At 35.0% G+C, this 25691-nt stretch overlaps 5 protein-coding genes across 6 annotated transcripts in view; 4 read left to right on the top strand and 1 right to left on the bottom strand.

The window, feature by feature from the left end:
• LOC132122501 (sphingomyelin synthase-related protein 1-like) overlaps positions 1-10587 on the bottom strand; it is a 10609-nt gene extending 22 nt beyond the window's left edge. The window contains exons 1-7 of one of the 2 annotated variants that reach the window (XM_059532855.1): positions 10441-10587; positions 6000-6313; positions 4501-4768; positions 3157-3252; positions 1951-2068; positions 1366-1516; positions 1-328 (exon numbers count right to left, since the gene is read on the bottom strand). The exon at positions 1-328 is cut by the window's left edge and continues 22 nt beyond it. In XM_059532855.1, the coding sequence (XP_059388838.1) occupies positions 24-328; positions 1366-1516; positions 1951-2068; positions 3157-3252; positions 4501-4768; positions 6000-6300 (1239 nt within the window). In that variant the 5' untranslated portion in view covers positions 6301-6313; positions 10441-10587 and the 3' untranslated portion in view covers positions 1-23. Of the gene's footprint in view, positions 329-1365; positions 1517-1950; positions 2069-3156; positions 3253-4500; positions 4769-5999; positions 6314-10436 lie in introns of both variants that reach the window. The other variant, XM_059532856.1, reaches the window with a different exon arrangement.
• A 100-nt stretch (positions 10588-10687) lies between these two features.
• LOC132122506 (dual specificity protein phosphatase 13-like) lies at positions 10688-13252 on the top strand. The gene is made up of 3 exons (XM_059532863.1): positions 10688-11109; positions 11968-12185; positions 12727-13252. The coding sequence occupies exons 1-3, from the start codon at positions 10994-10996 to the stop codon at positions 12909-12911; spliced, it is 519 nt and encodes a 172-aa protein (XP_059388846.1). The 5' UTR covers positions 10688-10993; the 3' UTR covers positions 12912-13252.
• A 753-nt stretch (positions 13253-14005) lies between these two features.
• Positions 14006-16427, top strand: LOC132122505 (dual specificity protein phosphatase 26-like). The gene is made up of 3 exons (XM_059532862.1): positions 14006-14462; positions 15202-15419; positions 16215-16427. The coding sequence occupies exons 1-3, from the start codon at positions 14338-14340 to the stop codon at positions 16424-16426; spliced, it is 555 nt and encodes a 184-aa protein (XP_059388845.1). The 5' UTR covers positions 14006-14337; the 3' UTR covers position 16427.
• A 3381-nt stretch (positions 16428-19808) lies between these two features.
• On the top strand, positions 19809-22164 carry LOC132122504 (dual specificity phosphatase 29-like). The gene is made up of 3 exons (XM_059532861.1): positions 19809-20095; positions 20308-20525; positions 21308-22164. Exons 1-3 carry the CDS (start codon positions 19971-19973, stop codon positions 21520-21522), a joined length of 558 nt encoding a protein of 185 aa, XP_059388844.1. The 5' UTR covers positions 19809-19970; the 3' UTR covers positions 21523-22164.
• A 262-nt stretch (positions 22165-22426) lies between these two features.
• On the top strand, positions 22427-25491 carry dusp29 (dual specificity phosphatase 29). Its single transcript, XM_059532860.1, has 3 exons — positions 22427-22847; positions 24000-24223; positions 25144-25491. Exons 1-3 carry the CDS (start codon positions 22687-22689, stop codon positions 25359-25361), a joined length of 603 nt encoding a protein of 200 aa, XP_059388843.1. The 5' UTR covers positions 22427-22686; the 3' UTR covers positions 25362-25491.
• The last annotated feature ends 200 nt before the right edge of the window (positions 25492-25691 follow it).

Below are 25691 nucleotides of genomic sequence, written 5' to 3'. Positions count from 1 at the left end.
GAATCATCAGTGTCTGTGGAGGATCAGCCGATGAGGCGTCTGAGGAAGGTGGGCCGAGTGAACGGCCAGCAGTACTCGTTAGGAACAGGTCCCTTAACGTTGCACTCGAAGAAGGAGAACATGGGGAACCAGATGCGTGCGCGGCGGCTCTGCTGGTAGGCTCGAGTGTTGGCCAGCGTGTGGTAGTACAGGAAGAGTCTGGTGGTGATGTAGAAGGCGATGAAGACGTCGATGGAGTAGTGCTCGTGCGCCGCCAGGATGAAGAAGATGCCGAACAGGTTGAGGACCCAGGAGAGTGTGTGGATGAAGTTCCAGCTGCGCGGCGTGTCTGCAGACGGAGAGCAGGATCTCAATCACCTCAGGAATTTTTGATAAATAATATGCATTGCTAAAAATTAATTTGGACAACTTTAAAGATGATTTTCTCAATATTTAATTTTTTTTTGTGCTCCTACAGATTCCAGATTTTCTAATAGATGCATCTCGGCCAAATATTGTCCTCCGAACAAACCACACACCAATGGAGAGATTATTTATCCAGCTTTCAGATGATGCATAAATCAAATTAATCAAATCACTGTTTTTGTGGTCCAGGGTCACATATGAACTCAACCTGACGTGGTTTTTCAACTTAGTGGAGTAACCCCCTTCTATGAAATTTTTTATTCATAAAAGCTGAAAGGTGCCCAGATTTCAGCTTTTAAAGTAGTTGGAGCATTTTTAATGACTCGCCCAAAGCATGTACACAACAAATGACATCCGAAAAGCATCAATATGTTATGGTTTGTTACTGAACCAATACTGAATCATCCTCATCTGCATTGCGATGCATCGTAGAAATTATTAATTTCGAGCTAAGTAGCTATGTTTTCATCCACCTATTTATATGCACATATAAAAAAAAACATGAAAACACCAAGATGTGCATAAATTCTAAAAATGGCCACAAAAAAAACTAAATAGGATAAAATTCTTAATATGGTAAAACAAACATGCAGATAAACTACGATGGAAAGACTTTTATGGAATAAATTCCTAAATGTGCATCAAAAAAGACAGCATCTGAAATGGACCAACCAAAAGACCGATCGAAGTCTTGAGAAAAATCTTGTTAAAGTGCTTCGCTACAATTAACTTCCCAAATATCAGGCTCTGAAAAGAAGATAACATGACTGAAGCTCGTACTTTATTGTATACAAAAAAATATTATATACAGTACTGCGAATGTGATTTTTCTTCATGATATTAAGCGCAAGTTAAAAGATGATTTTGTTCTCTTTATTTGCACGTTTTATGCAATATTCCTATTTTGTGCATTTAATTCGTAACTTTGGATGGAAGCATAGCTATTGTGTGTCTACTTACACTCAGTGACGAAGAAGTTGAGCATGGTGATGACGACGGTGTGTCCGCTGAACATGTAATCTCCACACGTCTGCACTCCGGTCAGCGTCATGCCGAAACCGCTCCATATGGCCACGGCACGCTGCAGCTTCGCCCATATGTCTCCGTACATCTGACACGGACAGAAATACAGAGCGAGACGGCTATAATCTGGGTAAATAATCTTTCCAATAATTAAAACCATCAACACTTATAAAAAGATGCAGCATTTTATTTGTTTACCTGTGTGTCAAGTGAAAATTAAGTGACATCAGCAAACTATGCACATGCAAATGTGTAGTTAAATGATTAAAATATTAATATTATTTTTATTTATACCTGCTATTCAAAGTAAATATTCAAAGGGAATTGAAGTAAATATTTTAGGACCAAAAATAATTGTGATGAGGCATAGGAATGGAAAAATGCTTCTGGGATCTGCTTCTATATGAAGGATGTAAGTTATGCATCCTTACGCAGCATGTCTTTCAGAGCAGTCTTCATGTAGTTTACTGGGTTATGGATCAGAGTGTGTGTGTGTGTGTGTGTGAGTTATGATGTCCACACCTTCCCAGTGCACTGCAGGTGTTGACCCGGGACAGAGAGAGACGTCACAAACATAGTGATGCAGCGCAGCATGAAGACCGTCCCCATGAGACTACACAAGCGCCTCAACAGGATGGACCTGACAGAAAAACAGGGTCAGCGATAAAAGCATCTTTGATGGCCTGACCTTTGCTTTCTGTGAGCGTCAGATGAAGAGATGCTGCTGCTGTTTGTGTCCAACCCTAATAATCTCAACACATTCCTGCTAATTCTGTGCATGTTTCATTGGTGCATATTATTTTACAGTCTTCACTGAGTTCTGAAATGACTTTCATTGCACTACTGTTGGAATTGGTTTGTTTGGACGAGAAAAAACACACTAAGTGATATTTATGCCAACAGAGACAAATAAATTATTTCTAATTAATCCTGGAAATTGTGTACAAGGTGTCCCATTTTGGTGTCTTGTCTTTGTGCAAGAGTTTAGTACTTTATGCAAAAAATCACATGCAACAGCTTTAGTATATGTTGTGTGTATATGCATGCATTTATTTTGTAAGTATATATTGTGCATATATGCATGCATATATTCTGTGAGTATATATTGTACATATATGCATGCATATATTCTGAGTATATATTGTGCATATATGCATGCATATATTCTGTGAGTATATATTGTGCATATATGCATGCATATATTCTGTAAGTATATATTGTGCATATATGCATGCATATATTCTGTAAGTATATATTGTCCATATATGCATGCATATATTTTTTAAGTTTATATATATGCATGCATATATTTTAAGTATATATTGTGCATATATGCTTGCATATATTTTTTAAGAATTTATTGTGTATATATAAGTATATATTGTGCATATATGCATGCAAATATTCTGTAAGTATATATTGTGCATATATGCATGCATATATTCTGTAAGTATATATTGTGCATATATGCATGCATATATTCTGTAGGTATATATTGTGCATATATTTTTTAAGTTTATATATATGCATGCATATATTTTAAGTATATATTGTGCATATATGCATGCATATATTTTTTAAGTTTATATATATGCATGCATATATTTTAAGTATATATTGTGCATATATGCTTGCATATATTTTTTAAGAATTTATTGTGTATATATATAAGTATATATTGTGCATATATGCATGCATATATTATAAATATGTGCATATGTTTGTTACCTGTGTTTATGAAGCAGCAGAACTAGCAGCCAAACAGAACAGAGGATCACGCCACAGGCCTCAGCCATCGCAAATGCCCAGGGGATTCTGGGTACACTGGAGGGAGAAGAGAAGAAGGTGAAAGGTCATAAAGAGAGACACAGCAGGAAAAAACAAAATTCTCCTCCAAACAGATGGTGATTTATGTTGTTATTTTATGATGTTTTTGTGCAGAGAACAGTGCTGCAAATTAGCTTATGATTCTTTCAGGAAATACAGCTTTGAGTCTTATGCAAGTAATAGAAATAGCACTAGTCATGTGAAGCAGAAATGCACGACAATATTAGAGAAAACAGGCAATTATAATTAGGTAATCAAGAGCAAGTGTTTTATTTTTGTTTGGTTGACCAAGATTGGAGACCATGTTTTCTGTAATGCATTTAGATATTCAAAAAAGCCTGCCTTTCAGAACACGCTTTGCATTAGAAATATTCCTATAATGTCTTAATACTTACATTGATCAAGAATGCATTAATTAAAGACATTTATAATGTTACAAAAGATTTATTTTTCAGATAAATGCTGTTCTTTTGAACCTTCTGTTCATCTGTCAATCCTGAAAAATAAAATGCATCACAAGTCTGCATAAAAATATTGGGCGGCACGACTGTTTTCAACATCGATGAGAATTTTTTTCTGGTTATTTCTTAAGGATCAAGTGATGCTGGAGAAATGATGGAGAAATCCCAGCTCTGATCACAGAAATAAATTTGATTTGAACAGATATTCACATAGAAAGCAGTAGGAATGCACGATCATGATTTTTCATGGCCGATTCCGATACCTGGTCGATTTCGATACCGATTTCCGATTTTTTTCTTTTTTTTTATCTTTAAGCAACAAACAAGAAAGAAGGAAAGTGTGCATAAACAAGATGTTTATTTGGTATTTAATAGGCCAAACTGGCTTTTGGCGATTGAAAACAATAACCATAACCATCTGAAATTAACGGCAGTAACTGCACAGTAAGTAGACTACATTCAATACAAACATAGATGGTACAGACATCAGCATTTAGCTTCTGTTTTTGAATTGGGTTGAAACTACATAGAACTGGCCTTAAATTAAAAGATTAACTGTAACCATGTGAACTTAAAGGTAACAACTGCATAGTTCTACAATCCAATCAACACACATTCAATAAGAGGTTTCTTAATCAGCATTCAGTATTTTAGTTTTTAAATTTGGTTTAAAAAAAAAAAAAAATTTATGGCCGGTCAACCGGTGCATCCCTAGAAAGCAGCTATTTTAAATAGTAATAATATTTCAAATTTTAGTTTTTACTGTATTTTTTAATTGGATCACCTGTCCAGGAAGATGTCTGGCAGCGGCGGGTACGTTCTCATGTCTGGCACTCGCTCGTGGACGATCACCATAACGAAGGAGGTGAAGCCGAAGACGAAGACCACGTAGACGGAGCTGATGATGGTCTTCCAGTACTCAGGGTCCAGTCTCCGCGGCTGCTGCTTGTATTTGCCGTTGTTATATTGATGATACTGATCATCGCTCAACGTGTCCAACACGGCATCGCAATCCCGCGCAGATTCACCGTTACACATCCAGTCCACTCCAGCTGAACCACACCAAACACACACACTAGATCTACATCACTTTGCATATTTGAAATAAGTAAATGGAGAACAAGACATTTAAAGAAGAATGAAATAAAGCTGAATGCTTGAGTCATTTTATCAACCAAATCCATCTGGCTTTACATTAAGAAACACATTCACTCCAAAAGTCCCATTGGAATACATTTATTGACTACTTATTTTACTCAAACTGAGAATGAACTTTGTAAATACCAATTTGTGTTCTTATATGACTTTAGAAGACATATATAGTGGATAAATAATATGGACTGCTTTTTCGCATTTTTTGATGTCTTTTATGGAGTTTGACATGTTTGTAGCACTAATGGTTAAATTATTGTGCTGTTTGTTTAATAAAGCGCTTGAAAGTCCACTTAAAGTCATCCTTTCTTCTGTAAATGCCATTTAAAAACACACAGTCACAGATCTGACTTTACTTGGCATATTTTAAACAAATAAGGTGCTAAACAGTAAATAAGATACTTAAAAGTCAGGAAATGAATGACCTTTACCGAAATTCAATAAAACGCTGCACTCTTGAAATTGTGACTCCGGTGTCATGTTATCAACCAAATTCATTTTGTTTAACAGCTAAAGTTGCTGATATTTTCTTCAGTCCGATCAGAATACATTTATCTACTACATATTTCACTCAAAACTACAAGTGAACTTGGAAAAGTATCATAAGTACCATAATATATGTGTTTATGTATGGCTTCAGAAGACTTGGAATATAGTGCATACGTCATATGAACTGCCTTTTATAATATATTTTTGGAGCTTGACATTTTTTAGCACTAGTGCTTAAATAATTGTGCTGTGCTTTAAGTGTTTATACAGTAAAACCCCTGAAAGTCCACTTAACATCATACTGCTTTACAGCTCAAGTTGCTGAATTTACTCCAGTCCCATTAGAATACATTTACGGACTACATTTCACACAAAAAACCTGGAAAAGTACCATAAACTTAATTTATATCATTAGTGTATACTGCATGGCTTCAGAAGACTTGGAATATAGTGAAGTAGCATGGACTGCTTTTAATAACACCTTTCTGTTCTTCTGCGTGTCTTTTTGGAGGTTGACAGTAAAACGATTGTGGTGTGCTTCAGCTGTCTGTAGAGTAAAGCACTTGAACTCATCCTCTCTAAAGTAAAAAAGGAGGACAAAACAGGCACCAAACTTGACAAAAACAGGAAGAGAAAGAGCACCTGTGCTGTTCTGAGGCGAGTGTCCGTCGTAGGACAGACCGAGCTCCTCTAACACATCTGCGTTCTGCTTCTGCAGCTTCCGGAGAGAAACCATCAGCCGTTTGATGTCTCCCAGGACCTTGAGCTCCAGCGGAGGAGAGCGCAGGTCGTACTCGCTCAGCGTCAGCAGACTGGTCCCGTCCAGACGGTGTTTGTTACACAGCAGATCCACGTAATCACAGAAGCCCTCGTCACGCAGCCAGCGGCCCACCTGCTTCGGGGTCCAGAGCCGGACGTTCCCGGCCATCTCTCGCTCGCGCATCCTCTCACAGGAACTGAAGACCGAAACACCAACTGTTGTGTCATACACGGTGAGATTTTTGTCACTTCTGCTCACCGAGCCTGCATTTATTTGATCCGAAATACAGCAACAGCAGTAATATTGTGAAATATTCTTTGATATTTTAAAAGGCTATACTGTATATTAAAGTATAATGTATTTCTGTGCTGTGCAGTTGTATTTTCAGCATCATGCTTCGGTGTCACATGATCTTCAGAAATCATTCTAAGATGATGATTTACTGTGCAAAAACTTTTTTTTTTTTTACATATTCTTTTCAATATTGAAAACAGTTGATCAGGATTCAGAGAAAGATCCAAAGTTCAGCATTAATCTAAAAAAAAAATGTAATAAAAATGTGTAACACTGGGGGGCAGGGGTTAAATTATAGAAATTAATACTTTTATTTAGCAAGGACGCTTTAAATTGATCAAAAGTGATGATAAAGACATTTATAATGTTATAAAGATTTCTATTTCAGACACATGCTGTTCTTCTGAACTTTCTATTCATCAGAGAAACCTGAAGAATGTAAACTACTACTACTACTAATATGTTTTTAGAGCAGTAAATCATCATATTTTCATGATTTCTGAAGATCATGTGACACTGAAGACTGGAGGAATGATGCTGAAAATACAGCGGAGCATCACAGGAATAAATTACAGTTTAACAGAGATTCACATTTTAAAAACATTTCACAATATTACTGCTTTCTCTGTATTTAGCGAATGTATGTAATACATACATTACATCAATTACATCAAATACATACAGGCTCGGAAAGCAGAAGAGTCTTTTTTGTTTTAAAACATTAAAAATCTTTTGACTGGCAGTGTTCATGCAATTAACAATAGTGTATAATGCGTTATTCTTCATCTTTGCACCACTTTTGAGTTGCACATCACATCTAGATGTAAACTAGCACGTATGCTAGATACTCGAGTAAAACAGGCCACATTCACAGCATAGGATCTCGTGATGTGCACTACTACAGATCTGAAGCACTGAACCCCAGCTTTGCTTCTTGGCTTGAGCTTTGATTATCTGGCCACTAACCAACTCGTTCATTAAGGATCAGTCTGAGCATGCTGTATTTTTTGGACGTGAGAAACCGCCTGTACCCGATGAACCATGTGGCGAAAACGATGCCAAATGCCAAATTTGAAAGAGTAGATGCTGTGGATGCAGTTGTTTTGAGAATAAATTGCAACACAATACTACTTGGATGCAATTCTTCACTTATTGTCCCTGCCAGCACTGAAACTCATTACATTTTGCAAGATTTCTTCATATGTTCCTGCTGTTTATTAGGATCAGCTCATTTTACTGACATGATGTCTGAAGCTTGGTTCAGCCAAAAACAAGTCACTTCCTTCATTTTGTTCGCTTATGCTGAGTTTAAAGTTTCATGATTATAGGTCAATGACTTAGTATGGAAGACGAATGTATTTGCTCATAAATGCAAAATAAAAAAAATAAAAATGTAATTTAGCAGACACTTTGAAAGCACTGATTCTCAACCATAAGAGTCTCTCAAGATTTAAAATAAGACAAAACAAGCATTAAAATAAGCTCAAATAACTAAGATATTTCATTTCAACCCCTTAATACCCGTTTCGTGTTTGGAGAACTATCATTATTACATTCTTGGGAAAACTTGGATGTACTGTATGTGGTAGTTTAATTTTAAGTGTGATTTATATACCTATACAGTCATGTTAGTTTATATAATTTAAAATGACAACTCTGTAAAAAGAAAGTCACCTGCTGCCTTCATTGTTTTGAGTAATCACATTGGATGTACAAGTCATTTACACTTAAATTGCATAAAATTTACTCGAGTTAAATCTCATATAACTTATAAAATGAAGTTGGAATTGGTTAATTATTTCAAATAGTTAAAGAAATATATATTTTTTGATCAAAGAAATAATAACAACAACAAAAAATGTGACTTAATCACATTTTTTTTTTACAGTGTTAAGGGCAATTCTTGTTATTCCTATAATAACTGTATATATATACACACACATTTTTTATTCAGGTAGAAATAGCGAGTAAAAATATCTGTACTCGTTTAAATAATGGACGACTGGAAAAGTTATGCAAATTCATTATTTAAAAATAATCCAGAAAAACACTGGGATCTTACAACTTCTGGAATCCTGGAACTTAATGGTCAGAAACTATGACCTTCAGCATTCAATTACTGTTATGGACAAAAGGAGACAAAAAGGTCAAGAACCGCAGGCCTAGAAAGAGTTCAACAAGTAGGTCTGAATGCATCTTGTTCTGTTCTGAACCTCGGTTCATTAGCTCTCAGAAAACACTCAGCGTGTCCGTCTCTTCCCTCTGGACGTCTGTTAGCTCTGCTCCAAAGAAACTGATCCGTGATGCTTAGAAACACAACTTTCAGAAGGCACAAGCACACTTCCCAACCAATATAATGTTTCATTTTAACACACCACAGGAACAGAAACAGGTCTCTTTTTTTCGCTGATGTCTGTGTTGTGATCAGTGTAAGTTTTGAAGAAACATTCTCTTTTCCTGATTGAAACAGCCACAGATCTACTGACACATCAGTAAAAACAGCTGCACGCTCAGCAGGACACGTGTTGACCGACCGTCTAACAGATTTACATCATCAGGCATCCTCAGTCTTATGACAGTGCGGTGACTTCATAGACTTTTTTTTCTCCCCCAAAAAAGATACTGAAATACAGCTTTGAAATACAGAGATGCATGTGAAATCACATCTGAACATGTGCATGTCTCTATAAGACTTTGCATAGTTTAAACAAATAAGTAAAGAGTAGACATCATAATTAAATGTCAGTAAATGACCTTCACTGAGACAAAGACAGTGACCGTGTTATTTATAAGTTGCTGATAATAAACATTATTTTTCAATGCTATCAAAATAAATGTACTTTAAATCAAAATTGGAAAGGAGTTTAGAAAAGTATACCATAAAAGTAGGTCATATATTTTGTATGGCTCTAGAAAAAGAAAGTGCATAATGAAATTAACTGCAACTTTTTTTTACACAATTTTTTTTCCCACAATTCAGAATTTTTTCTCGCATTTCTGAAAAATACAAATTAAAAACTGAACTGGGAGATACAACCTCAGAAAGCGACATATAAAAACTCACATTTATGAGACAGGAAAAAAAAAGAATTGTGGGTTTATTACTTGCATTTGATACAGCAAATCCGAAATTCTGAAAACAGAAGTCTAGATTTTAAGATTATAGGGTTGCAATTAAATTTTTTTTTTTCTTTGGGGGAAACATAAAGTAACGTTATAAGTATATTTAGAATTGTGAGCAAAAGAGCCACAATTCCAACTTTATAGAACTTTACTTTTACTTTTTATTCCATGGTGAATTATAATTGATTATAAAGTTCTTATTATAAACGATCATTCCAGTTAAGACTAATTAGTCCAGTAAGTCATTCACTCAAACTGACTTGATTTATAAAAATTTACTTTCGCACATCAACGTTATGAGTCGAAACCACGCCCACAATCAACAACGCCCTCCGCTAACCACGCCCTCCCGCGCCAAAGCTTAATAAGGCCGTGTTATCAGACACAAGAAAACAACAGTAAAGTAATATGAGCCTGTTAGTGAAGTACTCTTAGGTATAATTATGTCTCTCAGCTCGTTACACTAAGGATTTTAATCAATACCCGATACAGAGAAGCTTGCTGATAAGAAAAAGGACCAATCACGCAACCTGAATGAATGTGTCTCAAAACCTTGTGAGCTGTCTACTTAGAAAGCATTTCACACAAAATGCTGTTTAACTAGGTTAGATTAACAACTGTTTTGTGATATCTGAAGCTAACTTGAATCATTAGATGTCGTTAAATCATAACACAAAACACTGAAAATCACTAAACGACATGAATATTCATCTCGCCACTTTAAATCTGCAAACGTCTTTGACTAAAGACACTCATAAACCTATAACAACTATAAAATAAAACAAAGAACGAATCTGAAAATGGATTTAGACGCCAGTTACAATTCATCACTCATCATTAATATGATATTTCAGATGCTACAAGTGTGTTAGCATGCTAGCGGTTAGCCAGCTTCGCGTCACTTACGTCACACAGAAGATTCTTCGGTCAGAATCGCGATAAATCTCCTAAATGTCACTCTGTCGGGACGTTTGTGGTAAATCATCGCGCCCTGACACCGCGACAGGAGCACAGTCGATCTGACAGACAGCTGTGTGGAACTGGAAGTGTGTCAGAATGTAAATATTGCAGCTGAGGTCACTTCCGCTGCCGAGCGCACAGCGACATCCGCTGGCCAGCGATGGAATTACAGCGCGCGGCGCTGCTGGGCTTCTCAGTGCTTAAAGTTATGGCTTCTCAACCTGTTTAGTCAGCTTTAATTTGTTTAATTAACTGTAATTAAATCAGCATTGTCTAAATGTGGTTAGTGTTCATGCATAAGGTGATTGTGCACTTTGTGGGGGGTCCTGGGTGAACTCTAGTGCATTGCTAAATGTTAATTTTAGAAGAACACCAGCTGCAGCTGCTCCTGTCCCTCTTCAGATAAATGTATCCACTCTTACTGGACAGCAGCAGATATGAGATGAGACGTAGAGGATCATATTATATCATAGACAGAGATCCACGATGAGTCTATCTGATGGATGATAGCCGTGAAACACCCTCCATCAAAGAACTGGAGAAAATACTGTTCGGAGGGAAGAGGAGCGGAAATCATGTGGATGAAGTTTGGCCCAACCTTTTCCTGGGTGATATGTGAGTCACAGGGTTATCACTAAAACTACAACCACTTTCATTACTTGGAAGAAAGTAAACATTAACTGAACAAAATTTTTAAAAACATATAGTTTCCAAGCAACATTTCTCGTTTTCATACAGAAAATAAAATTAATAAAACCTATACATCAGTGCTATTTCAAAAAAATATGAATATTCAAAGTTTCTATTGTTATATTTTTATATGGCAACTTATACATTTTGTTGTGTAAAAAAACCCTGTATAGACATTTAAAAAAATCAAATAACTAATAAAATTACAAAAACACAACTCAATTACTAAAACGAATTAAAATCAAAGTGAAAATTGAAACAATGTGAGTTCTGTCAAACGATTAATCAAATCCAAAATAAAAGTTTCTGTTTACATAATATATGTGTGTGTACTGTGTTTATTTATTATGTACATATAAATACAAACACATTCAATATATATTTTGAAAATATTTAAAAATATATATATATATACTTTTATATATTTATATTATATTATATATAAATATATTTAATATATAAACATGGCATATTTTTGTTAAATATATACATGCAGTGTATTTATATATACATAAAAAATATACACAGTAAACACACATATGTAAATAATGTTTAAATGTATTTTATTATATTATTATATAGTTTTAGTGTTTAAACATTTTTGCTGTCTACGTACAATGCCAAACAATATAAAACTGAATGTAAAGGAAGAATTTTTGCCTTTTTCCTAATCATACACCACATTAATCTCTCAGCAGCATTATTTTCTAGATGCGTGTGATTTTATGTGGATCATAAAGACTCTGTGTGCTGTTTTAACAGCTGTGTATTACTGATCTGCAGGTGTGTGGCCAACGATCGCTTCAGTGTGTGGAAGCTGGGCATCTCTCGCGTCCTGAACGCCGCTCACGGGACCATGCACTGCCAGGGCAGCCACCAGTTTTACGGCTCAACAGTCGAGTATTATGGCGTCCCTGCTGACGATTCACCATCCTTTAACTTGTCGGTCTATTTTCACCCCTGCGCTGATTATATAAAGCAGGCTCTCAGTTCTCCAGGAGGTAAAACCATCTCAGCTTGGGTTTGCACTCTTCATGAAAGTCCCATAAAGAACTTCTAACATCTGAAGAACCTTTCTGTTTCACAAAAGCTTCTTCGTGGCTAAACAATTATAAAAAGATAAAGAAGAGATGGTTCTTTTGCCTGAATGCTTCTTCTATGGCACTGCTGTGAAGAACATTAAAGCACCTACCTTTGTTTCTAAGAGCGTTGAATCTAAGTTAGTCACTTAGCAGATGCTTTTATCCAAAAGAGACTTACAAATGAGGAAATTAAAAGAGCAATGCTATGCAAAGTGCTATAAGAAGTCTCAGTTATCTTAACACTACACATACAGTAGCAAGGGCTCTATTATTTTATACATATATTAAATAAAAAGAAAACAGATGAAGTGCTAGAGTTAAAGGGTCAATTAAAGATGGAAGAGATGTGTTATTATTGAACAGAAATTGTAAAGTCTAAGTTAAATGTTCTTCTGTTGGACAAGCTGAAGTCCTCAAGCCCAAGCTGAGATGTTTGAGATTGTGTTTCTGTCGTCTTCAGAGCGTGTTCTGGTTCACTGTGCGGTCGGTGTGAGTCGCTCGGCGTCTCTGGTTCTGGCTTATCTCATGATACACCAGCGTCTTTCTCTACTGGAGGCTATTCACACAGTCAAAGAGCACCGCTGGATCTTCCCAAACCGAGGCTTTCTCAAACAGCTGCGGGCTCTGGATGCGACTTTACGCTGATCTGAATCCTAATAACATCCCAGCAGCTCCAGCCGGGGAGAAAAGGGTTATCACTTATAATAATACCATAGATGATCCACTTTGGGCTCCCTAAAGATCCTTTCAGCGAGCAGTTCTTAATGCAAACATTTTTAGTGTCAATATTTTAATAAACTAAAGAACATATTTCCACTAAAGAGCCTTTTGAAAATTTCCGTGGATGTGAAAGTTTATCTATGGAGCCATCAGCTGCAATAAAGTACCTTTGTTTTAAAAAGTAAAGCCAGATTAGTGGTAAAATTTAATTAATTACTTAAGATTTATTATATATTTAACCAGATAATACATGCAACATCCCAAAAGTCCCCATTATAATTTATATAATTATATATATTTTTTATTAAGGCATTTTTCTTTTTCTTTTTTATTTAGTTGGGTGTCTCGTTATATTTGCCTAGAGCCAGATTGATTGATTTGTTTATTTACTGTGGCTTTAATCAAACTCTTTATATTTCAAATATTCACTATAATAAAAAATAAATAAAATAAAAAAATATTATTCTCATATTTTGGTTAATTTTGTACATTGGTGTGTTTTGTTATATTTTATTGTGTTGGTTTTTTTTTTTTCAATTTCATGACCAAATGTTTATATGATTTAATAATAATATTTAATAATATTTGTAATAATATTTCAGAATTTCACTCAAAAAATAAAAGAAAATTTGGACATGATGTACTCAATGTCATATGTATCTTGTCATTACAAAACTGGGTAAACTTAATTTATGTTTGGGTGTTTTGTTATATTTGCCCACAGATATTTATTTATTTATTTATTTGCTAATTTTTATGTATTTATTTGTTTGTTTATCCACTCAGTTTTTTAAACTATATATATATATATATAAATCACTCAATAACAAGAATTTGCCCAGAAAAAAAATACATTTCTGTCATTAATTACTCACCTTCATATCGTTACAAGCTTGTGTAACCAGTAATTTTTCTTTTACATTTGCATGTTTTGTTATATTTGCACACAGATTATTATTCGTTCTTGTACTTTTTTTCAAAGGTTCTTGTACTGAGCAGAGCTGCATGATTTAAAGTGCATCAGTTTCTGAATCTGAATGCAAAAGAGAAACAGATTTCAGAAGATTATCAGTCAGTAATGACCTTTTTGGAGTTTGACAGCTGTGTTCTCATTATAAACTATGAAAGAAAGCATAACAGAAAGAGTACTCCGATCAGATCTGTCTGTTTGCAGGGGAGTGTGTGTGTGTGTGTGTGTGTACATCATGTCTCCGTCAGGAAGAGTATCTGCTCACTGAAGCACTAAATTGGGTAACAGCTGTCGTGTGGGATCACGAGTCCGGAGCGCCAGATCATTATAAACACACTCTCTCTTTATCTATTTATTGGTGGGTAATTCAGGAAAGAAGCGATGGCCCGTAAATTGAGCAGGAAAGAGTATCTGTCAGTCAAGGACCTGGAGAAAGTTCTGGACTCATGTAAGTTAAACTTGCACCAAATCGATGAGGTCTGGCCAAACCTGTACATCGGGAACGTGTGAGTACGAGCTGCTCGAGTCTCCGCTTTGACAGCTGAAAATATCATAATTCATACTACTTTAAATGTGACTGCTTATTCAAATAGACTTCACAACACTGATCTACATATTGAGTTTCACAACACATTGTACTTCCATAAACTGATGCATTTCTGAGATCAAATGATAAAATCATTTTATTTTTTAGGAAAATATTTTAGGACATTTTATCCATCAGAAAGTGATTTGAAAGGTGAAAGTTATATTAGAAAAGCAGTTAACTAAAACCTTAAAGATTGTAATGTATTACTTGAAATAACATTATTATTAATTTCTATTTTGTTTTTAATAAAACTTTTATAGGCCTATTTAGATCAAATAAATAAACAAATCTATAACAATGAATAATTAGTTTATTTCAGCAAGTTGCCTATAGGCAGTTTTTCTATTATAGTACATAAATACCAAAAGCTAAGTCAAAGTAAAACTAATAAAAACTATATAGAAATATTTAAAAAATAAATTTTTTTTACAAAAAATAAATAAAAGATTAACCTAAAATAAAAAATAAAAAAATAAATCTTATTTATGTTTTATCAATGATGCTAAAATAACTCTTTTGACTGGAATGGAGGTGAAACTCTTCCTTAAAGAAAGTAAACCAGGCCAGTTTTGATATTGATATGTGACCATAGAGCTTGCATTTTAATCCCCCGTCATTTCTAACCATCTTCTACTGTATATTATTTTTCCCATCAGAGGAATAGCACAGAACCGAAGTGCCCTGCAGAATCTGGGCATCACTCACATTCTGAACGCCGCTCACACCAAGAGAGGAAGCATCACGGACCAGAACTACTATGGCACTAGTTTTGTGTACTGTGGGATCCCCGCTGACGACTCCACACACTTCGATCTGGACGTTTACTTCAAACCGGCAGCAGATTTCATTCACAAAGCTCTCAGCACTCCTGACGGTAAGAAATCACTGAGGAATTTACTCACAGAAGACAAATAGCTTGTGCACTAAACATGCTCCTGGACTTACTGTGTGTTTGTGATTAATCAATGCATGCTATTCAAAATAAGAAGTCTTCATAATCTTCTATAAAAATGTAATTACACTGCCACTGAGAAGACTTTAATTGTCGGGTGACTTCATATGTGATAACCAGTGGCCAAATGGTGATTTCGGTATTCATTCAAAAGATTTATATTTTAAAATAAATGCTTATTTTTATTAAATGCTGTTTTTTTGTAACTTTCTATTCATCTTTGAATCCTGAAAAATCTGACGCATCACAGTTTCCACAAAAATATTGTGCAGAACGACTGTATTTAACATTGATAATAATCCGAAATGTTTCTTGAGAAGCAAATCATTATGTTGATATCTGAAGATCATGTGACACTGAAGACTGGAGGAATGATGCTGAAAATACAGCGGAGCATCACAGAAATAAATTATAATTTAAGACAAATTCACATAGAAAACAGCTGTTTTAAACGGTAATAATATTTCACAATTTTACTATATTTGTGATCAAATAAATGCAGCATCTTTGAGCAGAAGAGACTCATGTTCTTGAACTCCTCTGCAGTGTCTGTAGTAACAGCTATATTAATAGCAGTGAGCTCAAGGCCTTCAAATGAATCATTGCAATGAATTGTGGGTGGTGTTTGTACCAGGCAACGATGAGAGGCTGCCGTCACGTCTTCTATTCAAACCATAAAGTCTGTATGTAACCAGATCTCTGCTTTCCTCCTTATAGGAAAAGTTCTGGTGCACTGCATCATGGGAATGAGCCGCTCCTCGTCGCTGGTGCTGGCATACCTGATGCTCTATCACGACATGCCTTTGCACACTGCCATACGGCGCGTCATCCAGAAACGAGCCATCTATCCCAACAGGAACTTCCTGGCTCTGCTGCTGGATCTGGACCTGCAGAGGAAGAAGAAACACAGACGATGTGTCCTGCTCTGAGCAAACAGATACAGGACTGACCACATGATGATTGATCACCATACAAGTGCTTCGATTCTCCACAATGAGTACCAAAACATACATGCAATCAATATGTGATGCTTACAGTAACCTGCAGCTTGGACCAATGAGATCTGATTGTGGGCGGAGCTTGTGCACAAGAAAAAGTCATTTTCTTTTCTTAAAGGAATAGTTTACCATTTGCTTAAACTGTCCTCACCCTCAGGTCATGAGTTTGTTTCTCCATCCGTATTAGGAAAAAATTAAGCATTTTATCAATGGATGCTCTGTTGTGAATGGGTGCCGTCAGAATGAGAGCTGATAAAAACATCACAATAATCCACAGCACCCCAGTCCATCAGTCTACATCTGGAGAGGAAACAAGATGAAACAAATCCAGGATTAAGATGTTTTAACTAGATTGTTTTGTGTGTTAAGCATATCTCAGTCTCCTCTGTTAACACACAGAGTTGTGCCCTATGTAGAGCGTCTCAGTCAGTCACTTGTTAGGCTTCCAGCATCCAATGAAAGCAATCTCGATATCTGACATAGTTCATATTTCAGTGGGTTTTGGATAAATACTGTGAATTTTGGACCTCGGTGAAAAGCTTGAACATGCACTTCATATGCAAACATATCTATGCACTTTCAGAGAGTAATATATTAATGCCATTGAGCAGTTTAGTAAACATACACTCACAAATACTCACACAAACACAACACACTACCTCCTCTGGACCATCACACACTATATACAACAGGACCAAAACACCACAGATTCACGCCGTGTCACAGATACTGTACATCACATTAGGTTACACATTTTTAAAGCTTAAAATAAATATACTTTTATTTTTATATATATGTAAAGTCTACATAAAATGCATAACCGACTGCTTTTAAATTACTACAGGAGAGAGTATACAGCCTAATACAATGACTAAATATTTTAATAATGGATCAATGACTGAACATATTTAAATATTTTAAATAAACATTATTAAAACGAAGACCCTTTGTCTGTTTTATTTACTGACACTTCGGTCAGCCTTGGGTTGTTATAAAATGCGATTTTTAAATAAAAAATTAAATTAAAATAACAGATTTTATTATGATGTATAAAAAAACAAATAAAATTCATCTTTATGTCATGTTGATATGATATTTTACTGTACATTTTATTTCTGCAGTTTTATACACAAATGAGTTCATTTGTGCTGCCGGAAAGCTGCTTTTTACTGGAGTTACGATGCAAAAAAATCAGCTTTGCATCACAAGAATAAATTATATTTTAAAGTATATTAAAATATAAAATGGTTATTTTCAATTGTAATAATATCTCACAATATTACAGTTTTTTTTTACATGTATTTTTGGAACTCTAAAGAATAAGAGACTTTAAAAAACATTAAAAAATTTTCTCAACACAACATGAGTCTGTTTGTGCTTGAAAATATCTATTTTAGATTTATTCAGATAGAGTCATCATATGCAATAGTTATATTGAGGTTTACTGATTAATATTCGAAATGCAACGTGTAAAACTGTTATTTTATCATATGCATATGCACTAAATATAATAGCACTTCAATGACAAGGACATGAACAGGATATTCATAAAGAGATAAAGTTAATTCTACACACACCGTTAAAAGAAAATACCTCAAATTTTCATATTTAAATTCTTTGGAAATATTTATGAAATTTACTAGCAATTTCTGAGTAAAAACGGTTTCTAGATTATTATTATAATTTGTTTATTTATTTTTTTATATGAAAATTAATAGCATTCATCCCTTAGTTTAAGAAAAGACCATGTTTTGAATTCCCAGTTTTCTGACCTTTTGTTTTCGGATCATAACACACATATTAATGGAAGAATTATAAACCTGCTATTACTTTATTTCTTCATGATTTTATAAGAAAGTGTCAAATACTTAAAAAAAAAAACTAGGTATAGATACAGAAAACGTATTTTCCTCTTTGTCAAAAATATTCACTGCAAAATATTTTTTACTCTGTATTTTTGTCTTGTTTTACAGTACAAATAACTAACCAATCTTAAATCAACACACAGAAGCAAAAATACAAAAAATATTAAGTCTTGTTTCGTAAAATATATATATATATATATATTATAGAAAAATTATCTTAAAGGGAAAACAAGATTATATTTTCTCGTTTTAAGCAAAAACACTTAACTTTTGATTTTAAAAAAATCTGAAAACAAGACTTAATATCGTATGCGTCTCAAGTAAATATTTCTAGATTTAAGAATGTTTCGATATTTATCAAAGAAAAGTTAATTCGAAAAAAGAAAAACATCAGCTACAATAATGCAGAAAAAAACTCTTTACTGTTATTAAAAACTATTATAGTCTCTCAATAACTGGCACACTTTTTTAATGGGAATTTGAGTGATAAAACTGTAAAAAAAAATTGTTAATGCAAAATATAGCCTTTATCTTTATTTAAGATGTCATTTTAAAAAAGAATGATACAAAGATAAATACAGTTTTCTTCTGTCTCAATGCAATATGCACTCACTAATCACAAATACATTAGATACAGTAACACAATTACTCACATGAAGAACGATTATGAAAATTCCCTGGCAGAAATGCAGGATTCAGAATCTGATGAAATTACATGAATTGACGCAGGATTTCATTTCTCAATTAAAATTAGTTGCAGCATTTTCTTTTGTTGTCCAAAATCCTACTATTCCTGCTAAATGTTCAGAGACACAATAAAGTCACATTCACAGTTTAACCCCGTAGTGCTTTCAGAACAACAAACAGGAGGGAAGGGGTTAAAAACTAAACATCCCTACAAAAGTTATTTCAGATTTATAAATATTATAAAGATTGTGCACAATAAGACCAAGAATGTACAAAGTTTATAAAAAAATATTATATTTCATTTATTAAAAACATATACATGAAAATAAAAATATGTATGTAATCAGGACACCAAGCCTCTCAGTATTCAGAGAATTAAAAAACTATATTATTATATTTCCTATAATGAAATATATAAAATAATATATTATTAAATAAATATATTATTCTGTTATATACTGTATAACAAAAACAGACTTTTGAAATATAATAAAATTTTATATATAAAAATCTAAAATAGCTATATGTCATAATGACATCAAACTTAATAGTTTATACAATATAATAGAATATAACAAACAAAAAAGTAGATTTGTTAAAATATATATTATTTTATACATGAAAAGACCCTATTTAAAATGTGAACCATCTTCTATTCAAAGCTCCTCAGCTGTCCGTCTGTTTGAGTCTCATCTATATTTACCAACACGCAAAGAGGCCAGAAGAGAGACACGTATCACTTACACAGAAACGCAGCTCCACGTGGACCACAGACCTGGCAGAAGAAACAGAAGAACAGTTCAACATGTGAGTTTGACAACAGAAGAAGTAAAAAATGACATTATGTTCTCATAGTACATCCAGCTCTATTACTTCAAAAGATCAACGTAAATTAATTTCCTCGTAATGCGTCCCATTAAAGAATGAGCACACGGAATGTTGGATACGAGACTCCGCCCATCTGTGACCTTTTGACCCTCCTGCTAACGAACCGTCAAGCCTCCAGCGCTTATAATGAAGTCTGGCCCAACATCTACATCAGTGATGCGTGCGTATTACTCCACCAGACTCCAATGCAACCCTTTTAGTCTCCTAATGTGCGTTAACTAACTCAATGTTTGTCAAGACAAGAATTTGCTGTTCTTTTTATTTCTACCACAGGAGCTCAAAAATCAAATGCATGCAAATGCTATTGGTAGAAGTTTGTGTGTACGTGAGGTTTGAGAGCTACTGCTCAGAATGAACTCTTGATTCTCTCAGTACGACAGCGAAAGACAAGACACTTCTAAGACATCTAGGAGTCACTCACGTCATCAACGCCGCACACGGACCCGCTCACATCGACACTGGAGCTGGTTTCTACACAGACACAAACATAGAGTATCACGGCGTGGAGGCACCAGACAGCAGACACTTTGACATCGCACCATTCTTCTACCCAACAGCCAGTTTCATTCATGAAGCTCTGTCACAGCAGAGTAAGACATTGTGCACCTTGAAACCTTTTATACCATGAGTTTGCATTATGCATTATGCAACAAAAAAATAAGAAAGTCTACTTTTATGTACGTCTCAGAAATACACTTCAAATTGCATACAGAAAAGTATAGCCTACATATGGTCTAAACTGTACTTGAACCTCAAACTTTTGATTGTGATATAGTTAAAAATACAGTTAAGTATTCTATTTGTGTTTAGTGGTGGCCTATTAAATAGTTTTTTTACTAAACTTGCACGCTCAAGTCCGCTTTGGGGTAGAATAGTTTAGGTCAATAAAACAGAAAAAGAAAATTCACAGCTAAAAATGACAAAACTAGAAGTTTATTAAGAGTATGCTTCAGAGTTCACTTATTTAACTAGTAGACTATCAGTACGAGTTCACTTGTAGTAAAGTTGCATTACAAAAAAAATCTTAACCAAAATTTAGTCCCAAGTAGTATTGAAATAGTACTTAAAGTGTACTACTTGTACCTTGATTTCAGGGATTTACGTATTGGGGATATTATTGTGTTTAGACATTTAAAAATTGTTTGTCTTCATAATGTTTCATCAAAAAACACAGAACAAAATGACTAAAATCTTGATCTGAAAATGGAAAAAAAATAACAACATTTCTTGTATACAAAAACACCCTACTATTTTTCTTGTTGGATGAATATCCTGTTTAAGTTGAATCTGTTTGATGTTCTATAGACATCAATGTGACGGGTTTGAACAGGTTAAACCTGAATGTGTGATGCTAGTTTTCTTTGTTTTCCAGGAGATGGGAAGGTCTTGGTTCATTGTGCCAGAGGAGTGAGTCGTTCAGCGACACTAGTTCTGGCGTATCTGATGATATACGAAAAACTCACCATCACAGAAGCCGTCAGTGTAGTTTGTGCCCGCAGGAACATTTTACCCAACACTGGATTCCTTCAACAGCTCCGTCAGCTGGACTCTAGCCTCAACCTGCAGAGAAGTGATGAGATATATTAGTATAATCAAAGAGGAATCTTTAATAACTAATTTAAAGGAATAAATCACCCGAAAATGAAAATTTTCTGAAAATGAACTGCACTCTCCAGCTCAAGTTTGAGTTTGTTTCCTCATTGGAACAGATGTGGAGAAATCATGTTACATCAGTGTGTCATCAATGGATGCTCTGCAGTGAATGGGTGCCGTCAGAATGATAGTCCAAACAGCTGATAAAAATAATCCATAAATAATCCACACCACTTCCGTCTATCAATTAACAAGTCCATATTCCATAACAATGCTTCCATAAAGCAAAATCCATAAAGATATTCGTTCAGGACTGTTTATACAGTAGCTTGATCTGTGCAGATTTCTCTCCTGATTCAAAACAACTTTTTTTTTTACTTGAGAAAGCAATATTATGGATTATGAACAAAAGGGTAAAAGGGTCAAATGCAAGACGATAATTGATGGAATGCAGTGGTTTATCAGCTGTTCGGACTCTCATTCTGACGGCACCCATTCATTCTAGAGCATCCATTGGCGAACAAGCACTGAAACGCCACATTTCTCCAAATCTGATGAAGAAACAAACTCATCCTAATGACCTGAGGATGACACCATTTTCAGCAAATGTTCATTTTTGTGTGAGCTATTCTTTTAGGAATGTGTAAATAAATCGTAGAATTGCCATTTATGAAATGATGAAGAAAAAACAAACAACTCTGGCTGAGTCTTCAAGGGATCTTGATTCTTGATTATAGTTCTCAGCATTAATTATTTGGGTGTGCTATTAGTGTGCTATGGTGTTCATGTAACGTCTTGTATCAGCTGAGAAACATATAAATGTATTTTTTGAGGGGTTCAGCTCTCTCTAGTGAGAGAAAGGTGGAACAGACCTCTAAAAATAACCCAGAATTTAACACCCAACTCCAACCGTTCGTCAGACCAAAGCAGTCGACTCAGCTCAGCACGGGCTCCTGATCTGACCTGAACACAAAAATACAGAGAAAGAGACAGATAGTGAAGTCAGAAGTGATACTGAGACAACATCCAACCTCCAGCTGTTGATTTACACCTGAAATGAGACGTAGTTCAGCATTCGGCTTGGTTTTCATCTACGCTTCTGCCTTTGGGCCTTATTTTTACCCTCTCATGCTGTTTTAATCGAATGCGTGTTTGAAGATGAGCTCGAAGAGGAAGTTTGGAGTGAAGTCTAAGGTTTCTGAAGAGAAAGAGGAATATGTGACACCAAATGGCTACGAGCTGGAGAAACACCTGACGCACGGCAGCGTCGCCTACACACACGTCAATGAGGTCTGGCCTAACGTCTACATCGGAAACGAGTGAGTTGTGTTGTTTGACTAACCCTAATATCAGTTGTGATGCTAATAATGCAGGAGACATGAAAAGGATGCATACTTAATCCTCTCAATAACATTCATTCTATTATACAGTAAGCCTATTGATTATTTTCCTTAAACTATCACTAAATTCAAAGCCAGAGTTGTGTTATTGTGCTACATGATATAGTAAACTGCAACCCTATGATTTACTCAAAGAAATAGTTATTTAAAAATTAAAATTTGCTGAAAATGTACTCACCTTCAGGCCATCCAGAGTTTGTTTCTTCATCATACAGTATTTGGATAAATTTAGCGTTACATCAATTACTCACCAAGGATGCTCTGCAGTGAATGGGTGCCGTCAGAATGCGAGTCCGAACAGCTGATAAAAACATCACAATAATCCACAAGTAATCCACATGACTAAAGGCAATCAATTAACATCTTATTAAGCAAAACATCTTTTTGAAAATCACTTTCGGAGCCAATTTGACACAGCATTTGACCCTTTTTACCTAAAATATGAGTCCATAATATATTGCTTTCTCAATAAGAAAAAGTCTTTATTATCAATGTTATCTATTATTATTATTGTTATTACTGTTGCCGTCATCACAAAATATTATTATCATTATTATTATACATGCTATTGCTATTTAAATACTTCTACTATTACCCATTTTTCATTTCTGCTTATTTTTCATTGTTGTTTTTGTGTTCACCCTATGCTGTATGTTTTTCCACTCCTAATAAAAATATTTTTAAAAAGTAAGAAGTCTTAAGCAAAAAAATGGTTTGTATGAAACAAATCCATCATTAAGATGTTTTAACTTTAAAATTCAAGCCAGTCAGTTCTTAATTTACGCAAAAATGTGAAATAGAGTCAGAAGAAAGTGGACTAGCACCAGATCCAACTTTCAGACCGTTCACACCAAGAATGATAACAGCAATTATAACTAGTCTACATTAGCGTCTGTAAAAATCTAAAATTGTAGTAATGTAAGAAATGTTAGTGCTAGTGCACAGTTGAGGTGGCTCAGAGCAGACAGCGAAGTCAAAGTGCAGATGAATGGAGAGTTTTTCTGTAGGCATGAGATGGGAAGGTAGTTTAATGGTGGACTAGTGTCTAAAAGCTGTTGTGTTTCTGTGAAGAGAAACAGCAAAGGACCGATACAAGCTGAAGACGATGGGCATCACACACATCCTGAACGCAGCCGAGGGCGAGTGGAACAGTGTGGACACCGGCGCTGAATACTACAGAGACATGGACGTGCATTACTACGGGATCACGGCGGAGGATGTTCCCACGTTCAACCTCAGCCAGTTCTTCTATTCTGCCGCAGAACACATCCACCAGACCCTCAGAAACCCCCAGAGTGAGCTGAAACACAACAGCTATTACTCAAGAGCGAATCAACATACTACCATGCAATATTTGGACACGTTTGATTGATGTTAAAACCGTTTGATCTAAAAAAGCGGCTCCTCAAACTTCCTAGGGGGCCAACTAAAAATCAAGATTTCTTATTTTAATGCACACAATCAACATTTTCTTTTCTTTTAAGAGCTAGGATTCTTGCAAACGTCTTGGTAATCCTGAATATTTGAGGAAGCCTCATTTCTAGACCTGAAGAAGTCATTTCTATAACGAATATGCATTGTTGAAATCCAAGTTGAATATTCAAGCAAAATTTGTGAGAACACACATTTTGTAAAAAAACCAAAAACAAATCCTTGTGCTGTAGATCAAAGACTGGAAATATCATTCAAATTCATTGGTTTAAAAGAGTTGGGTCCTTTTACTTATTAGTTGTTAATAACATTTATATTTTTTTTAGTTTGGCAGAAAGAGTTAATGTGGAGAATTTATTTTTCATTTCTTCTTGTGGACAGTTGAGGACCTTCAAGTCAAAAGTTGAGTACAGCTCATCTGAAAATCTTCCGCTTGAATGAATTGCTTTACAAAGCTATTAAGAAACAAAACAAAATAAAAGATTGAAATTATTGAAGGAGCAAAATCAAGAAATGCACATCACACATGTTCCTCCTTCAATGTGTTTAAAAGCATCCCAGGATGCACCTCATGAAGATGGTTGATGAAAGTCTAGACAATATAAACGTTTTCATTTGTGCCACTTTCTTTCGATCACAACATCATTCCCAGACTGACTTCTGTCTTAGACCCATTTCAGAGTTTTCGTCACTTATTCTAACATGTGGAAGATTTTCAACATCACGATCAGTTGTGTCCAAACTCTGCTGGGTGAGGTTGTCATCTTGTCCTTTATTTCTCCAGATAAGCTTGTGATTCACTGCGTGATGGGCCGCAGTCGCTCCGCCACACTCTTCTTGGCCTACTTGATGATCTACGAGAACATGACGGTTGTAGACGCCATCGAGCAGGTCAAACGCAGACGCCGCATCATCCCAAACTGGGGCTTTCTGAAGCAGCTGAGAGAGCTGGACACACACCTGCTGGAGCAGAGAAGAGCTCAAAACACACTTAAACACTAAAAACACTTACTGAGAGAAGAACTATTTCTCTTTACATTTCTGGATGTACAGTAGACAATGGCAGCCAGTGAATAGTTAGTGTTTAAGTTTGAGGTATGTTTAGTTTGTCTGGTTCTGTGCAAAGATTTGTGCATTTAGTTACCAAACCAAAATTTTTTATTTTAGTATTTCTACACACACACACACAAACAAGCGCGCGCGCACACACACACACACACATATATATATAGAAAAACTCTTCTATACATGAAAACAATAACTAACAAACACAAACAACAAAAGCACTAAATTAATACAACTTTAATATGAAGAATACAACTAAAACTAATT

Source organism: Carassius carassius, chromosome 40 (assembly GCF_963082965.1).
Source record: "Carassius carassius chromosome 40, fCarCar2.1, whole genome shotgun sequence".
Taxonomy (NCBI): Eukaryota; Metazoa; Chordata; class Actinopteri; order Cypriniformes; family Cyprinidae; genus Carassius; species Carassius carassius.
Note: the sequence above shows the minus strand (reverse complement) of the source record. Positions and strands in the feature narration are given on the sequence as shown.

Bases quoted from the DNA above. Each gene is read 5' to 3' on its own strand.
- LOC132122506 (XM_059532863.1), top strand. From the start codon at position 10,994: ATGGATGATAGCCGTGAAACACCCTCCATCAAAGAACTGGAGAAAATA. The intron at 11,110-11,967 runs GTGAGTCACAGG...ACTGATCTGCAG, and splicing joins AACCTTTTCCTGGGTGATAT to GTGTGTGGCCAACGATCGCT. The intron at 12,186-12,726 runs GTAAAACCATCT...TGTCGTCTTCAG, and splicing joins GGCTCTCAGTTCTCCAGGAG to AGCGTGTTCTGGTTCACTGT.
- LOC132122505 (XM_059532862.1), top strand. From the start codon at position 14,338: ATGGCCCGTAAATTGAGCAGGAAAGAGTATCTGTCAGTCAAGGACCTG. The intron at 14,463-15,201 runs GTGAGTACGAGC...TTTTCCCATCAG, and splicing joins AACCTGTACATCGGGAACGT to AGGAATAGCACAGAACCGAA. The intron at 15,420-16,214 runs GTAAGAAATCAC...TCCTCCTTATAG, and splicing joins AGCTCTCAGCACTCCTGACG to GAAAAGTTCTGGTGCACTGC.
- LOC132122504 (XM_059532861.1), top strand. From the start codon at position 19,971: ATGAGCACACGGAATGTTGGATACGAGACTCCGCCCATCTGTGACCTT. The intron at 20,096-20,307 runs GTGCGTATTACT...TGATTCTCTCAG, and splicing joins AACATCTACATCAGTGATGC to TACGACAGCGAAAGACAAGA. The intron at 20,526-21,307 runs GTAAGACATTGT...TTTGTTTTCCAG, and splicing joins TGAAGCTCTGTCACAGCAGA to GAGATGGGAAGGTCTTGGTT.
- dusp29 (XM_059532860.1), top strand. From the start codon at position 22,687: ATGAGCTCGAAGAGGAAGTTTGGAGTGAAGTCTAAGGTTTCTGAAGAG. The intron at 22,848-23,999 runs GTGAGTTGTGTT...GTTTCTGTGAAG, and splicing joins AACGTCTACATCGGAAACGA to AGAAACAGCAAAGGACCGAT. The intron at 24,224-25,143 runs GTGAGCTGAAAC...TTATTTCTCCAG, and splicing joins GACCCTCAGAAACCCCCAGA to ATAAGCTTGTGATTCACTGC.